General features: G+C 51.6%; 1 protein-coding gene across 3 annotated transcripts in view; it reads left to right on the top strand.

Moving 5' to 3' along the window:
• Window positions 1-17,414, top strand: part of PRMT8 (protein arginine methyltransferase 8) — a 71,489-nt gene that overhangs the window by 15,456 nt on the left and 38,619 nt on the right. For 2 of the 3 annotated variants that reach the window (XM_055395192.2, XM_088836757.1), the window contains exon 2: window positions 15,150-15,335. In XM_055395192.2, the coding sequence (XP_055251167.1) occupies window positions 15,150-15,335 (186 nt within the window). Of the gene's footprint in view, window positions 1-14,762; window positions 14,793-15,149; window positions 15,336-17,414 lie in introns of those variants that run through there. The other variant, XM_088836758.1, reaches the window with a different exon arrangement.

The raw sequence follows: 17,414 nt of genomic DNA, 5'->3' as shown, positions 1-17,414 counted from the left end.
GCTCTTCGCATCAGGTGGCCAAAGTATTGGAGCTTCAGCATCAGTCCTTCCAGTGAATATCCAGGGTTGATTTTCCTCAGGATTGACTGGTTTGATCTCCTTGCAGTCCAAGGGACTCTCAAGAGTCTTCTCCAGCACCCCAGTTCAAAAGCATCAGTTCTTAGAAGCTCAGCCTTCTTTATGGTCCAACTCTCACATCCATACATGACCACTGGAAAAACCATAGCTTTGACTATACAGACCTTTGTCAGCAAAGTGATGTCTCTGCTTTTGAATACGCTATCTAGGTTTGTCATAGCTTTTCTTCCAAGGAGCAATTGTCTTTTAATTTCATGGCTGCAGTCACCATCCACAGTGATTTTGGAGCCCAAGAAAATAAAGTCTGAGAGATATGAAGGGCTCACAGTTCAGGTGGCTCTGGGGGAGGCAGCCTCATCTTCTTGGTTCTGGACTCTGCGGGCCTGGATCTTGGAGTGATTCCAGTCTCGAGCAGCTGCGCCTTAACCCCCAGACACTTGATGCACCATGGGCCTAGCCTGTTGTGAGCGAGTATGGGATGGAGGAGAAGAAAGAGAAGGTTTGAGCCTCGAGTCTGTTAGCTCGGTGTTTCTTTGTCTTCCCCAGCGTGCACTGCTGGACCATTATTTCTGAAGTGCTGGGACCTGGCTTATCTCCCAGGATCCAGGCTGAGCCAGGATGTTGTGTTTCTTTGGTACCCTGGCTGGTGCCAGCGGCCGAGTGCCAGGCCGTGGGCCTGGAGGAGGGAGAATGCCACAGCCAGCCCTGCCATCATCCTCCTCTGGCATCTTCTTACTACAGGCCTTGGAGACCCCCTTGTTACCGACTGCAGCGGCCTCTAATCTCACCTATCGATCGATGGCAATGGCATCAGATGCTGTTGGTGTTTTGTTTTCCCTGATGCTCTCTGCTCTTCAGGCTCCTGTGTTCTTCCTCCCACTGCCCCCACAACTCTGACTTCCTGGATCCTTCTTCCTTCCCCTGTGAGTGACGCTGACCCCTGCTCCGCATCCCTGGGTGACCTTTTCCTCCTCCATGTCTTGTGACATCCAGGCCTGCACTCCTGGCTATGTTCCTCTCCCTCGGTGTTCGGCAGGCCCTTCAAGTCCTACACAACCCAAGCCATGCTTCTTATGTTTACCTCTGAGCTTGCACAGCTGCTCCTACCCCAAGTGCACCCTCCCCTCCGCTCAGGCCGGAAGTCAGGAGGCACACTAGCAGCCTCCCTACACTCACCTCCCCGACCCCACAAGTGCACCCTCCCCTCCGCTCAGGCCGGAAGTCAGGAATCACACTAGCAGCCTCCCTACACTCACCTCCCCGACCCCAGCCCTCGAGAATCTGTCAGAGTCCTGCCGATCCCACCCTGTTCACATCATTTACTTGCATCTCCTCCTCCTTCTCCTGCTGCCTCTGGTCAGACCCCCGTTGCCCTCTGTCTGGGCCCGCTGCCCTGCTTCTGCCCCTGCCCTGGCCAGGCCACCCTCATCATGGCGGCGGGGTGCCTGCACTCCAGAAGGCTGCAGTGGATGCTGGGGGGATGAATGCATGAGTTCTGGGTGGAGATGCTGGCTCAGAGGAGCAATGAGGGTGCTCATTCTGCAACTGCTGGACATTGTGAGTTAACATCCTGGCTCACTATTCTCATCTGGCCTTGGTGGAGACTGTTGTTGGTCAGTCACTAAGTTGTGTGGGCTTCCCCGGTGGCTTGACTGGTAAAGAATCCACCTGCAATGCAGAAGACCACAGTTCAATTCTTGGGTTGGGAAGACCCACTGGAGAAGGGATAGGCTACCTACTCCAGTATTCTTCGGCTGTCCTGAGCAAGTTCCAGGAGTTAGTGATGGACAGGGAAGCCTGGCGTGCTGCAGTTCATGGGGTCACAAAGAGTCGGACATGACTGAGCGACTGAGCTGAACTGAAGTTGTGTCCCACTCTTTGAGACCCCATGGACTGCAGCACTTGAGGCTTCCCTGTCCTTCACCGTCTCCTGGAGCTTGCTCAAACTCATGTTCATTGAGTCGGTGATGCCATCCAACCATCTCATCCTCTGTCACCCCTTCTCCTCCTGCCCTCAATCTTTCCCAGCAACAGGGTCTTTTCTTTTGAGTCAGCTCTTCTCACCAGGTGGCCAAAGTATTGGAGTTTCAGCTTCATCATCAGTCCTTACAATGAGTATTCAGGGTTGATTTTCTTTAGGATTGACTGGTTTAATCTCCTTGTTGTCCAAGGGACTCTCAAGCAGTCTTTAATCCAGGGCTAACTTTTTATCACTGAAGGGGAAATAAAAACAACTCTTCAGAGTATTCAGGATTTTTGAGGTTTTCCACTCTGGTCCAGAGGGACAGGAACTCTTCCTGGCTCTATGTGAGTACCATAAAGTTGTCCCTTTATTTTTTTAAAAGAAGTTTTAAAATAATTAATTAATGATGGCTGTGTTGCATCCTAGTTGAAGTGTCCTGGCTCAGTTGCCCCAAACCACGTGTGATCTTAGTTCCCTGACCAGGGATCAAACCTGCGACCCTTGCATTGAAAGGCAGACTCTCAACCACTGGCCTGCGAGGGAAATCCCAGCAGTCCCTTTATCTTGTTTGCAGTTATTTTCTTGGTCTCGCGTAGTGTCCTCACAGGCATGATTTGGTCAGCCTTGGCTGAAGACTAGAGGGACTCTCTCCAGCTGTCCAACGCCCCCTCGCTGTAGAGTCTTCCACCCTCCAGCACTCTGCCTTTCAGACTCTAGCTGCTTTGCTGTCCTGACTCCCATCTTTGTCTCTTCTACCAAGGAGAGATGTTTCACTCTGCCTCTGAATCTTCCCATTCCCCACAGCACAGCGCAGACACGCCGGGCAGTAGGCTAGGTCACTGTAGGCTTGCCTTGTTTGTCATCTTTCAGAGATCTAGTTTTTCACTGCCTGGTGTTCAGTGTCTTGAAAACTGTCGTTTCATGTGTTGTCTCCAGCTTTTAAACTGATCTTCGGAATTGCCTGGGAGTGCTTTGAAAAACCCAGATTCCTGGGACCTGCTGTTGGCTAATTTGAGGCCACTTTGGAGCAGATCTGGATATTACTGGGTGGCTGACAGTGTTCCCTTTCTAGCTGGAGCATCCGTACTTTCAGTCAATACTCACATTGGGAGCCTCTGATTAAAGGAGTCAGTCACTTATGCTAAGAATCTGAGTAGAGAGATATTTATTAATATTTAAAGCAAATGAGTTTCCAGGAACTGGGTGGAAAGTGTCTGGAGGAGTCCATGGAAACCAGATGAAATTTTGGATTAAGCAGATATGGCTTTGGTTTTGGCCAACAACTTGCAGATGAGGATGAGATGGTTGGATGGCATCACCAACTCAATGAACATGAGTTTGAGCAAACTCTGGGAAATAGTGAAGGACAGGGGATCCTGGCGTGCTACAGTTCCTGGGGTCTCAAAGGGTCGGACATGGCTTAGCAACTGAACAGCAACAACAACAACTTGTAATTTTCTTTGTGACTTAAGACTCTGTAGTTTGTTTTTCTTCAGTCATCGGCATATCAGACAGATCATGGGGCCAGAGTCTCTGTGAGGGGCCAGCTCTGGGATCCTGAGCTGTCCTTCCATGGGGGCTGAGTCAGCTTCTCTGAACCTTGGCGCTGTTATCTGCAGCTCTGTCTTTGCACCACTTGGGTGTGAAGAGATTGTTGGAAAACATCTACGAACACACTTGAATCTGTACTTGAAGCCACTTGTAGACTCTACAGATGAAACGATGGGGCTTAGTAAACGCATTCTGTATTTGCAAGATATTTCCTTCTAGAAATCCCAGGAGATAAGACACTTCTCAGTAAAGATATTTGGAGGACTACCGAACCCTCCAAAGAATGCTGAATATTGTTCAGATTCTGGTAATTATTTGTCTTGGTTTTGTCTTTCTTCCTGCCACCTCTCTGCCCTGTCAAGGGGAAAGAAAGGTCTCTGATTGCACGGTGGGAAGGAACCTTGCATAATATATTTATGAAGGGCAGCATTGACCCAGATGAATGCAAGGATGCTGTAATCAACATGTCTTTATTGAGCCCCAGCACTGTGCCAAGTATGAAGAGAGAAAGAGCGACACGGAAGGTCTGCTTACCAGTCTGAAGGAATCTACTTCTTGATTGTAGACTCAATACCTACATGCATGTGTGTTCAGTTGCTTCGGTCATGTCTGACTCTTTGCGACCCCCTAGACTAAAGCCCACCAGGCTCCTCTGTCCATAGGATTTTCCTGACAAAATTACTGGCGTGGGTTGCCATGCCTTCTTCCAGGAGGATCTTCCCAACCCAGCGATTGAACAGCATGTCCTGCATCCCCTATATTGCAGGCAAATTCCTCACCACTGAGCCACCAGGGAAGCTCCCAGTGCCACAGTTGTGAGACAGTTTGCATGAGACCCTTTGCCAACAAAATGGAACAGAACGTAACCAGTAGCTTTGGACCAGCAGATGCCATGGGAATTGAGAAGCAGCAGGAGAGACCAGGTGTCGGGGCTGGAGAAATTGACTGACTTTCCATGATAGGCATGTTCCTGAAGATAGCAACTGCATAGTTCTCAGAAAGCTCTGGGCAGGAAGGGCAGAACGGAGCCCAGGGAGCAGACAACGTGGAGGGGGAGGACCGGAGTCTGGTAGGCAGAGGAACAGCGCGCTAAGAGCAGCCAAAGCCACCATGTCCAGTGCCAGAGAAGAGCCCAGGGAGCATCCAAAAATAGCAACAGGGCAGAGAGTCAGATGGCCGGAGATGGACGCCTTGTCCTGCTGTACCACACTTCAGAATTTCCTCTGAATTTTTATACACAAGATGTCTTTCATCATCACTGAAACTCTGTAAAAGTCTGGACACATAATTATTGCCATCTGACAGGGAAGGAAGCTGGAGGTCAGAAAGGTTAAATGGAGTTTGCACCGTAACCTGAATAGGGAAAGAGAGAACGAAGACCAGAACCACAGGTGCCCCATGTGTGTGTGACTTCTGCCCGATGCCCTCTGTCTCCATGGCGACCCCGGCAGAGCGTGGAGTCACCTGCCCAGCTCAGATCCCACGTGGACGCTGTGATCCAAATCCGGGATGAGGACTTAATCCAACTCTGGGCAAGATGAGGGTCGGGGGAGGAGATGGTCTTTCTGCACATCTGTCCGTAAAGGAAGCAGAGAGGAGCTTGGTGGTGTCCTTCCAGTCAAAGGAGAGACAGGCCCTTGTCTGCTTGGGGAGGGGAAGGGGGGGAGGGGAAAGGGAGGGAGGGGTTGGGACACATGGCAGGTCTGCTGTTTAAACCCATTAAGGAGGAAGAACCAGGAGCCAAGCATCCAATTAACCTGACATCTCTTGCAGCCAAAATATCTGAGGATATAAGAAGAAATTTTAATATGTGGAGGCTTGGGAGAAAAGTGACTAATAGCTGGAAAACAGCCCCAGTTTATTAAAAAAAAAAAAAAATGGGTCAGGCCTAACAGCTCCAAAAGATTCCTTCCCAGCAGTTCCAGATCTGGGAGACAGAGGGGGTACCGCACGGTGGCAACGCCCCCGCGACATGAAGCAGGTGTGGCTATTGTGCCACAAACAGATGGCCCGGTGCTGCCAGCAAGCGACGGGACACAATGCACGTCCTTGGAGTTGAGCTGCACTGTGACCCTGGCCGTGACCATAAGTTAGGGGCTGGCCCAGGTCAGCCAGCCTGCAGGTGGCTGAACCCTCACCCAACCCTGGTCCTTTGGCTGTGAGAGCCAACGTGCTTTCTGTAAGCCATGGCTGCCTCTCCTTCAGGTGACCTTGGCCGGCTCTGGCATTGTCTGGGAATTGCAGTGGCCCTGAGACAGGGCTGGGCTGGCCTCCAAGGGCTGCAGCAGGGGGTCACTGAGGGATGGAGAAGGTGGGCAGCTGCCCCCAGGCCTGCCTGGACCAGGCTTCATGGGTAGCCCTGGGGGAGCTGGTGAAAGTGCAGGCTGGCCGTCTTGACCCTCGGAGGATCAGAGTCTGTCAGTCTGGGGACGGGCCTGACCCCCACCCTAAGGTGACTGATGCAGATGTTCCTGAGTCAGTCAGTCCCAGATGATTTCCCTCAGAACACTGCTTTCTAGAGACATTTATAGCTCTCTCAGGAAAAAAGGATGCCCCAGCTATTAAATTGGTAGCACTAGACACCCTCTGTCCATGGGATTTCCCAGGCTTGAGTACTGGAATGGGTTGCCGTCTCCTTCTCCTGTCGGGCTACAAGTCTATGGAGTCTCAAAGAGCTGGTCCCAGCTGAGCACACACATGCATGCAGACACCCTTGTTGCCTCTTAGAGATTCAAGATTCGTTTTAGCAAATTAAAGGCTTAAGAGGATTGCAATTAAGAAATCTCTTTATACTTTGTAGTCTATACATACAGCAAATTGTTACATCATATATGCCTTCAACTTCCACAATGACATATGTCAATTTGATCTCAAGAAAGCTGGCAAAGAAAAGAAATTTCTTTGGCTTCTTTTTTTGCCCACACTCAACTACAGAACCCTTGATTCCAGAAGTATCTCTTCTGTGGGAAACAAAGTGAAAATAATGCGGCTGGAGACAAGCAGTTCTCAGTCTCTGGACGCAAGAGAATTCAGGGTGGAGGTGGGAGGCTTGTTGGGATAGATTGTGGGGCCCCACCCACCGCAGAGACTCCGTGTTTCCTGTGAGGTCCGGGTACTTGCATTTCTTACAAGCCTCCAAGTGGTGGCTGCTGCTGATAGTGGTCTGGGGACCTCCCAGCGAAAGCCACCCTGAAGCCCCGCTGTGAGCCCATGGGAGAGAGGGAGGGTGGGAACTGAGAAGGATGGGCAGCAAGACCCAGGGGTAGGGCATTCTTGGGAGTATAGCTTTGGAAGTGGCATGAGTCTGAAGTTAGAAAAAAGCATGTGGGGGTGGGCTTTGCTGAGATGCCAGAGTTGCAGTGAGAGACACCATACAACAGGCTTCCCTGGTGGCTCAGGTGGTAAAGAATCTGCCTGCAATGCAGGAGACCCGGGTTTAATCCCTGGCTCAGAAAGATCCCCTGGAGAAGGAAATGACAACCCACTCCAGTATTCGTGCCTGGAAAATTCCATGGACAGAGGAGCCTGGTGAGCTACAGTCCACAGGATAGCAAAGAGTCGGACACGACTGAGTGACTAACACTTTCACACCATACACTGGAGAGACACCAGTCTGTGGCAGGATCAGAGTCTGGCCTTGCCCCAGGGGTCTCTGTGCCTTTAAAAAGCCAACTCAAGAGGTGTGTGAAGGTGACTGTTGACAAATGAACAAGCACAGGGGCCATGCCTGGGGAGACAACGCTGCCCTGTGGGACCAGCAGCCTCTAGACCCCCCTCCCCATCCATCCCTGGGTTGTCAGGCTTCTCATCGCAGGGTGAGGAGCAGGGAGCTGGGTCCTGGCTTCCACAGCACCGCGCTTCCTTCCAGAGTGATGGGGGCTGACTTCGATATTCCTCTGCTGATACCTTCTCTTTCGGCCCAGGTGATAGGAAACACGGGTGTGGCAGTGGAACCAGGCCCATCTTTGGCTCAAGGCAGGCAAGAAAGCTGTATGTCTGTGGTGTGGTCATGGCAGTGGTGGGGGACAGGGAAGTCCCTGGTGCCCGACACAGCCATGCCTGCCTGGGTGCTGCCCGACACACACCCTTAGGATGGTCCCCCTGCAGTGGAGCTCTGACAACTTTCCTAGAGGCAGACAGATGGTGCTGGAAGATCTTGCTCTGGGTCACTTCCAGCTGCATGGACCACGGTCAAGATCACAGTCTTGGGAGTCTAGAGGGGGAGAAAAGGGTGACCCCAGGCTGGATGGGGAGAAGAGAAGACAGCTGGGGAGGCAGAGGCTGTGCGACCTGGGCCGGGAGCCCTCCTCCCCCCACGCCCTCCTTTGCTCCCCCTCCGGGGCCTCATCCCTGCAGGTCCCTTTCGGTCCATCCGCGGGGCCCCAGGCCGGGCAGGAGGCTGTGGAGGACAGGCTCTGGTTAGAAAAAGCTCTCCTGACATTTAGAGACAGAGCAGGATTTGGCACCTCCAGTGGTGCCTTTTGTTCTCAGGAAAATCGTTCGTTCAGCTTGGGCCGGTGCCAGTGACAGCCATTTATAGCCCAGCGGGCTTAGGTGGCTTCAGCTGCCTGGTGCAGAAAGGCTGGCTGCCCCCTGCCCCTCTAACCGCATGCAGGCTGTCAGTCTCCCTGCTCCTCACCCTCCTTATCCTCTCCCTCCACTCTCCGCCCCTCCCCTGTTGCCTAGAGGTCCCAGTTCTAGATTTGCCCACATGACCCTAGACACATTCCCCCTCCTCACGTAGACCCCGACTTCTCCTGGAGTTCACTGTCCGCTCGCTTTGGAACTCAGTCACCTTGGCGAGGTGCCTACCTGTGCCAGCCTCCACCGAGGGCTTGTCCTCTGCTTCCACATGGCCTTTGACCCTCCCCCCGCAAACCCCAGGTTGAGCTTCCTGCCTGGGTTGGCTTTGCTACCTGCTTCTAAGTGCAGAGTCTGGCTCCCAGCAGAAGCTGTCAAGCTTGGTGGGACAGAACTGGCCCAACCACAGTATCGGGTTCAAGAGCACAGCTTTGCTGTCAGACAGACAATAACTCGTTCATGTATTGGCGCTGTCACTCACTAACTCTGGGCTTAGAAAGTGATTGAATTTTTTGAGCTTCAGCTTCCTCACCTGTAAATTTCATTACCTCATTGAGTTATTACGAGGCATTTATGGGATATTTGTGAAGTGCTTAACATAGTGCCTGGCACACAGTGGGCTCTCAGTCACTGTTAAGGATCATCATCATCACCACCATCAATATCACCACCATCACCACCATCATGACCACCACCATTACCGCCATCACCACCATTATCATCACCACCATTATCATCATTATCATCACTACCATCACCATCATCAACACCATTATCATCAGCACCAGCACCATCATCAACACCATTATCATCACCACCATCAATCACCATTATCATCACCATCATCAACACCATTATCATCACCACCATCAATCACCATTATCATCACCATCATCAACACCATTATCATCACCACCATCAATCACCATTATCATCAGCACCAGCACCATCATCAACACCATTATCATCACTACCATCAATCACCATTATCATCACCATCATCAACACCATTATCATCACTACCATCAATCACCATTATCATCACCATCATCAACACCATTATCATCTACCCTCATTTTCAGGTGGAAGTGGGGTTAGGTAAAAAATTCTGTCTCTGAATCCCCAGCCCTGCCCGTGGCATTCCCACCCACCCTTTGAGGACCCTCTGGACACCACTTTTGCAGGGAGCCCTCCTCCAGTCTGCAGCTTGGGTGTCTCCACAGCCCTTTATCTACTGTCTCAGCATTTAGGAGCCTGGGCCTGTTGACTGCAGTGGGATGCAGTGGGGCAGGGAGGCGACAGGTGAGAAGGACTGGTGAGAAGCCGTGTGCTGAAGACGCCCTGGGAGAGGCCAGGCCTGGGGGCAGGTCATAGCACCTGAGGAGTCCTGATCCACAGTGGGCACTAAGAATAGAAGACAGAATCACAAATCCTCTCAGTGGAAGGTGACCCTGAGCAGATTAGGGAGCAGGAAGCAGTGGGAGATTTTCCACAAGAGCAGTGCCCTGAGCCCAGGGCCGCGCAGAGGAGCAGGGAGGGCAGGGCAGGGCACGACTGGAGACAGCCATGTGGAAATGGTTACCAGAACCAGACAGAGCCTCGGGGAGCCCCTTGGAAGGGACCTTGGATTCAGAGTCGAATGGAGCTCAGGAGTGCAGGAGGCCCCTGTGACCTTGACCATGCAACATCCTGGTTCAGCTGGAACTTTTTGTCTCTTAATGTATTTAAGTGAAGTCAAGACTGGGGCAGCTTCATGCATGGAGCCCTCTCCTGCGTTAGAGTTGACTACACAGCTTCCTGAGCACAGCATCCTCTGGACACGAGAAGCTGAACAGGGTTGGCTTTATTCTGGTACCCTTGTCTGGTTGCTGGAGTGCAGCGCTTAGGTCGCATGTCCTCAGAGCAGGGGCAGTCATGGGACCAGAGGCATGAGGACACGTCCTCCTGGCCCTCTCCTCCGTGTCCCCTGGTGCCGCCATGGTCCTCAGAGGAGGGTGCTTCTCTCGCTGCCCCAGCCTCACCCCCTCTACCCTCTTCCCTGAGGTCTCTCCCAAGTGAACCCCTCAGGCCCCCTCCTCTGCAGATGGCCTCCAAATCCAGAGAGCCAGCCTAAGCTTCCATCTGAGGTCTGGGATCACAGCTCCAGTGTTTCTACTTTCGGCTCTTCACAAAACTCGTACTGGTTCTTGGCGAACATTTAAAAATACATGAACCAGCGCAAGGACGGAAAGAATGAACTGTTCACAACCCAACACGCTGTGACAGTTGCCGCCGACTCCAGGACCTTCCCCAGCCTCCCCTCCTCACTCAGAGGCATGAAGAGGCTTCAGTTCTAAAAATGCTCTCTCTTCTCCCACTGGCGCGCCTCAACCCACAGTTCATCACGATCACATTTCTGTTATTAAACACTCTTCCGCCACATTTGAAACGGCTGTGTAGATGCTCCGTGGTTTGTACAATCAGTTCTGTTTTGTGAAAACCCCAGGTTGGCTCATATTCTTTCTTCCTTTTTTAGTCTTTATTGAATTTTGTTGCAATATTGCTTCTGTGTTATGTTTTGTGTTTTTGGCCAAAAGGCATGTGGGATCTTAGCTCTCTGACCAGGGATCAAACCTGCATCGCTTGTACTGTAAGGCGAAGTCTTAACCACTGGACCACCAGGGAAGCCCCTGACTCATTTCCTGCTGAGATGAATAGAGTCATCACCAAATTCTTACAGCAACGTACTTATGATTATCCACGATTCTTTCCTTAGGATATATTCCAAAAAAAAAAATGGAATGGCTGTGCTAAAGGATTTGTGCTTTTTACCACTTTTAATGCATTTTGTCAAACTATTTTCCAAAAAAGTCTCACTAGCACTGGAAGTACCCAAAAGCACTTATTTTTCTGCAATCATTACAAATGCAGTTTTAGTCCTTTTTTTTTTTTTTTGGCGTGAGTAGGGAGAGGGTTGAGCTTATTTGGAATTGAAAAGTTATAACTTTTTCATGTTCACTGGAAGTTATCTGGTTTCCAGAGAGATTGAATATTTTGGCAGTATGTTAATTTGCCATTTGTGGTGATCCTCACGTGAGTTGACTGTAAGATCCTCTGTTCAGTGTTAAATTGAGATGTTCCTCTTGTTCTGGCTGGTTTGTAACGTTTCCCTCCATTTGAAGGGGTAAAGAATCTGTCTGCAATGCAGGAGACCTGAGTTCGATCCCTAAATTGGTCGAGAAGATTCCCCTGGAGAAGGGAAAGGCTACCATTTCCAGTGTTCTTGCCTGGAGAATTCCACGGACAGAGGAGCCTGGTGGGCTACAGTCCATGCAGTCGCCAAGAACCAGGCACGACTGAGCAGCTAACACTTCCGCCGTGGGAAGGATATTAACCTTCGCTGCCGCGTGTGTCAGAGACGTGCTTCTGTTTCCCATTGACCTTTCGGCTGTGTTTATGGCATTTCCCGGCTGGGACATCGCTGCCTGCCTGCCGGACATCTTTCCTCTCATGGTGCAGTGGCGTGTTCAACTTCTCACAGGCAAATCGAAGTTTATTCTTTCCCCCCAGCCCCAGCAGGCTCTTCCTGCTGACTTGCTTATTTCTTTTTGTGTCACCACCACTTTCCTAGTCAGCCAGGCTTGAAATGTTGAAGTCATCTTTGATTCCAGCTTCTCTCTTTTCCCCTCCCTTCCGACAGTTGCCAACTCCTGTGGATTCTATTTCTGCGATTTCTCTGGCAGGCAGCCCCTCTGACACCACAGTGGCTCAGTGTCTCATTATCTGGACTTTGGAACTGGGCTCGGAGGCTCGTACTTTGTCTCCCAGCCCCACTTTCTCCCACGTCCTTCCTCCTTGCCCACTCTCCCCCCACCCTGCCCCTCGCAGGCTGTCAGCACATCACTCTTCCTCAAGTAGAGCTCAAACCTAGGGGTCCCCGAAGCCAACAGCTCCCTCTCAATCCCGTATTTATTTACAGCCTCTTAGCCTGGCTGTAATTTCTTCCAGTCCCATCTCCCAGTATCCCGGCCATGTTTCCCAAACAAGCTCCACTGCTTCTTGACGCTTTTCCTATTTGCTGAAGCCACACCTTCCTACAACTTTCACGTCCTTCTAGTCCTTCTAAAACTCCCTCCCGTCATCCTCAGCCACCAAAATCCATGGAGAAAGCCCCATGACCTCAGGTCTCTCTGAATCTTCAAGTTGAAGTGACTTCTCTGTACTTTGAACCCACACCCCCCATCCCCACCCACCCCCACTCCCACCCGCCCCTACCCCCACCCCATCCCGGCCCAGAGCAGTTTGCTTGAGTTTTTCCTATAAAACAAATCTTTCTCCACCATCCAGTGGAGCCTCAAGGGTCTCCAGCTCCCACTAGATTGAGTCCTTCGAGGGCACAGTACTTGCATGTCTGTTTCTTCCACGGGATGCACAGCACTCACAGCTGCCAAAGTTCAGTGGGTGTTTGTGGAATGAAACAGACAGCAATGCCTAGAGGTAACATACCGCTGCTGTTCCCCACCCCAGCCCACTGGGACAGGGCACCCTGGCCGCCAATAGGCAAATCGCAAGTCCCCTCTCTCTGCAGGAGGCTGAGCTGGGCTGACAGCCTTGGCACCAGGGCTTGGGTCACAGTCAACTCCTTGTCCCCTGGACCTGTGATTATTAAGATGAATGGCCCTAAATCCATCCATCATTTGCCTCACGATGCAATGGAAGACACGTGGTGGCACTTTGTAAGTTGGCACCAGGGAAAGAATCTCATGGAGCCAGTGGCAAGGACCTTGGACTCAGAGCTTCATGGAGTTCAGGGGTGCAGGAGGCCCCAGTGACCTTGACCGTGGGAGAGCCCAGTCCAGCTGGGACTTTGTGTCTCCTTAATATATTTAAACGGAGTCAAGATTGGGGTCAGCTTCATGCACAGAGCCCTCTCCAGCGTTAGAGGTGACTCTGCAGCCAGCACGGGAGTGTGCAATTGACACAGTCTATTTTTAGCCTCCCAGAGACCGTGACCAACATCCCAAGCTGAGGGTGGGTGCACCTGCTGCATTCTAATGAGCAGCCCATTGCCTCCACTGCCAGACAGCCCGGGATCGCGCCGACCTGGAATCTGATGTTGCTAAACTGGGAAGTCTGCTTATTTCCCAGAGGCTGTAGCCTAGATACACCAGGAAAACGGGACCATCACCACCCCGTCAAGCTCGCTTCCCTCCAGCTCAGGGCTCTGGGAAGTTTTGGGGCTATGCCTGCAGGACAGTGGAGGGGATGGATTCGGATTTCTTGATCTTGCTCTGTCCTAGGACCTCCCTGTTTCCCTTGCTGGAGAGGAGATAGTAAGTTTGTATTGACCCAACACAGAGATGAGAAAACTGAGGCATAAATAAGGAGATGTTAGTGTATTCAGAATATTGTTACTACTAAACTAATGATTGTTGTTGTTGTTCAGTGGCTAAGTCATATCTGACTTTTAGCGACCCACTGGACTGCATCATGTCAGGCTTCCCTGCCCTTCACCATCTCCTAGAGCTTGCTCAAACTCATGTCCATTGAGTCGGTGATGCCATCCCACCATCTCGTCCTCTGTCATCCCCTTCTCCTCCTGCCTGCAATCTTTCCCAGCATCAGAGTCTTTTCCAACGAGTCGGCCTTTCGCATCAGGTGGCCGAAATATTGGAGCTTCAGCTTCAGAGCTAATTAACCAATGATAGTGCGTATAATAAAGCACTTACTATATGCAGAAAGTGTTCTAAACTCTCTACACGTATTAACTCATCACTTAAAGTAGAATTTTATAAATTCGGGACACCTGAATTTCCTACATTTTGGGAAAGGCAATCTTCTGGCAGAACCATGCTTTGCAGCGAAGCCTGAACTTCTGGGCTTCCATCTCCTCCTCTGCCCTCCCCTCAGCTGGTGGAGGCAGAAGGACTGGTCAGTGCCGTGCAGCAGCTGAGGGGGGTGGAGCTGAGCTGACTGTCGGGTCAGGGAACCAGGGATGGGCCAGGCGCTCACAGGAGGTCATCTATCAGTGAGGGCATTTGCAGCTCAGAGCAAACTTCTGCTGAAGTTCAAACAGTGAACCAGAAGCTTGGGGAGGGCAGACAACAGGTATGAGAAACCAGAACCCAAGAGATCTGCATTTCGGGGCCAGAGGCTGCCTGTGTGGTGGAGAGAAGTCCAGGGGCTTGAACTGCCAAGAACACAGGTGGGATTTGTTTTTGTCAAACACATTCATGGTGCCCTAGGCCCTTCTCTGAGCCCTTTCCAGATACCACCTTCCCTAGTCTTCAGGTTGGCTCTACGAAGTGGGGACTTCATATTCCCATTTTAGAGTTGGGAAACTGAGGCACCAAGAGGTGAATAACTCTGGCCAAGTTGTGCAGCTGGTGAGTGGCAGGGATTTATTTTTAAGGGGGCTGACCCTTGGGATCCATACTCCAGCCATTCTGCTATGGGGTGCTATGTGGCGCTATTACCTCTTTCCCTTTATCCTACTCTAAGAAACGGTGTTATTGTCCCCATTTGATGGATATGCAAACTGAGGCACACATTGGCCCTGGTCACCAACTAGTAGGAGACAGAACTGGGTTAAATTCAGGGGGATTCCCTGATGGCTCAGTGGCCAATACAGGAGACACAGGTTTGATCCCTGGGTTTGGAAGATCTTCTGGAGAAGGAAATGGCAACCCACTCCAGTATTCTTGTCTGGAGAATCCCATGGACAGAGGAGCCTGGTGGCTACAGCCCATGAGGTTGCAAAGAGTAGGATACGACTTAGCATTAGCGACTAAACAACAGGTAGGTTTGGCTCCTAGGTAAGCACACTGCCACCCACACAGCACTGCCATCAGCTTGGGGACACCATCCCTTCATCACCTTGGCTGCTGGGGCTGATGGAGGCTGGATTGGGGGAGGGGAGGGAGAGGAAGAGGGAGGACAGGGTCTCAGAGGGCAGGATGTGGCCGCTGTTCACACCTGCTCCTCCTCTTTCCCGCAGGTGAGCAGCCCCCCATCTCAGCCCCCGCAGCCGGTCATCCCAGCCAAGCCTGTGCAGTGTGTCCACCACGTGTCCACTCAGCCCAGCTGCCCGGGACGGGGCAAGATGTCCAAGCTGCTGAACCCGGAGGAGATGACCTCAAGGGATTACTACTTTGACTCCTACGCCCACTTTGGGATCCATGAGGTACGACATCCTGCTCTGGTGGCCAAGTGAGGCGAGCTGGGTCCTGCGGTGGCTTCACTTTTTCCTAGGGCAGCATCCCACATGCAGTTCTCTGCTGTCATAAAGGGAGATCTCCCCAAGGCTCAAGGCCAAGGGCCTGTCTCCATCCTGGGGGCTCCCCAGGTAAGAGATCAGGGCCAGACCTGGAGCCAGTGAGCAAGAGAAAGCATGTGTCCGGGTGTTTCTCAGTCGGAGAGGAAGAGATGCTTCTGGGGTCCTTGTTTTATGGTCTGGCATCCTCGTCTCTTGCTGAGCCTGAGCCTGAAGGTCCAAGAAGACCAGACATCCTTGGTCCTTGCTACCAGATGCTTTGCAGCTGGGGTCCTTCTGGCATCTTGATGTGCTGACTTCAGGCATCCACGGGTCCGCAAGTTCTCCCTGGACCAATGAGCAGCTCCAGGGAGGGTCAGCAGGCTTCCTTGGGAACTTGGGCCTGTCTGACACCCTGATTGATTCTCAGGAAGTTCTTATGTCTAAATACTGTCTTCTTCCACAGCAGGGGAGATTGATGTTAGCTGCGGAACAGAACAGAGCCTCCTAAGGAGCACTTCCTGGCTGCAGTGGGGGCACAGGCAATATTTCTTACCTCCCTCCCCTACCACCTCCAGCACCTCCTCACTCCAAATAAACAACGGACATGAGATGAGCCAAGCGCATACTCAGGGCTGGCCCCTCTTCTCAGCCAGCTATCCGTGTTGTTGCATCGAAGCCCCAAGCACTCTATGAGGGAAGTGTTTCTATGATCCCCCTACAGTACAAAAACGTTTTGAAAAAGGAACAAAGGCTCGCTTGCCATGCAAATGCTTTTTCAAAAGAAGTCTCTGAGCTCCCCTTTCAATTAGATGCTTCTGTAAACCCTTCCTGTATCCAAACAGTGACGCTGCACTGCCAAAAGCGTATTTAATAAGTCATAGGCAGCTTTTTCTTCTCCTGAGTGCCTACTCCATCCACATTGGGTGTTGCTCCCCATGTTTTATGTTACTGACTTATTTATTCCTCAGGCCAACCCTATGAGGTTGGTATTATTATTTGTCCCCATTTCACAGATGAGGCTATATGACCGTAAGAATCTCATCAACCTCCATTCATCTTTGCTGGTTCCTTGGTGCTCAAGCTGATACTTGGCAGAGCTAGAAATGAAACCTTCACGTTTGTGGCCCCAGGGGGCTCATTCCTATCTTCTAGGCTGTATAGCATTTTAAATGGGTCTTTCTTTCTCTCTTTCTGGAAACTCTGGCTTTGTTCCTGCTGGTCCCTTTGCAGTTTCCCATGGAGGTAGAGGGTGGAGGGGTTTGACTTCCCCAAAGATGGCTATCCACATCATAGAATGGGGCCTGCAGGGAAGGGGCTGGGCCCTGTGTTTTGTTCCAGGGTCCGGCTGAGGGAGCCCTGGGCAGCTGAGCCTTCAACACTTGGCAGTTCCCATTGGGGTTGGGAAGCTAGCATTCTCTGGTGGCTCAGATGGTAAAGAATCTGCCTGCACTGAGGAGACCTGGGTTCGATCCCTGGGTCAGGAAGGTCCCCTGGAGAAGAGAATGGCAACCTGCTCCAGTATTCTTGCCTGGAGAATCCTATGGACAGAGGAGCCTGGCGGGCTATAGTCCATGGGATTGCAAAGAGTCGAACACAACGGAGCAACTAACATTTTCTTCTTTCTTTTCTATCTGGGTGGGGATGGTGGATGGAGCCCTGTCCTAGGGAGGCAGGAAGGGTGCTCTCAAGAGCTTCACTCCTCAGGACCCTGCCTGTAATTAAAGGACAGGCCTGGGACTGTGGGCACCTGTCTCAGAGCAGGATCCTAGGGAGAGGCAGCAGTTCTGTGTCAGTCTTCAGTCATATCCGACTCTTTGCGACCCCATGGACTGTAGCCCGCCAGGCTCCTCTGTCCATGGGATTCTCCAGGCAAGAATACTGGAGTGGGTTGCCATTTTCTTCTCCAGGGGATCTTTCTGACCCAAGGATCGAAACCAGGTCTTCTGCAATGAAGGCAGATTCTTTACTGCCTGAACCACCAGGACAGTATTTCTAGGGGTCCCCAAA

This window comes from Moschus berezovskii, chromosome 6, assembly GCF_049115385.1.
Source record: "Moschus berezovskii isolate FMDL1 chromosome 6, NW_MosBer_1.0, whole genome shotgun sequence".
In the NCBI taxonomy this organism is placed as follows: domain Eukaryota; kingdom Metazoa; phylum Chordata; class Mammalia; order Artiodactyla; family Moschidae; genus Moschus; species Moschus berezovskii.
This window is presented reverse-complemented; position numbering and strand designations above follow the sequence as displayed.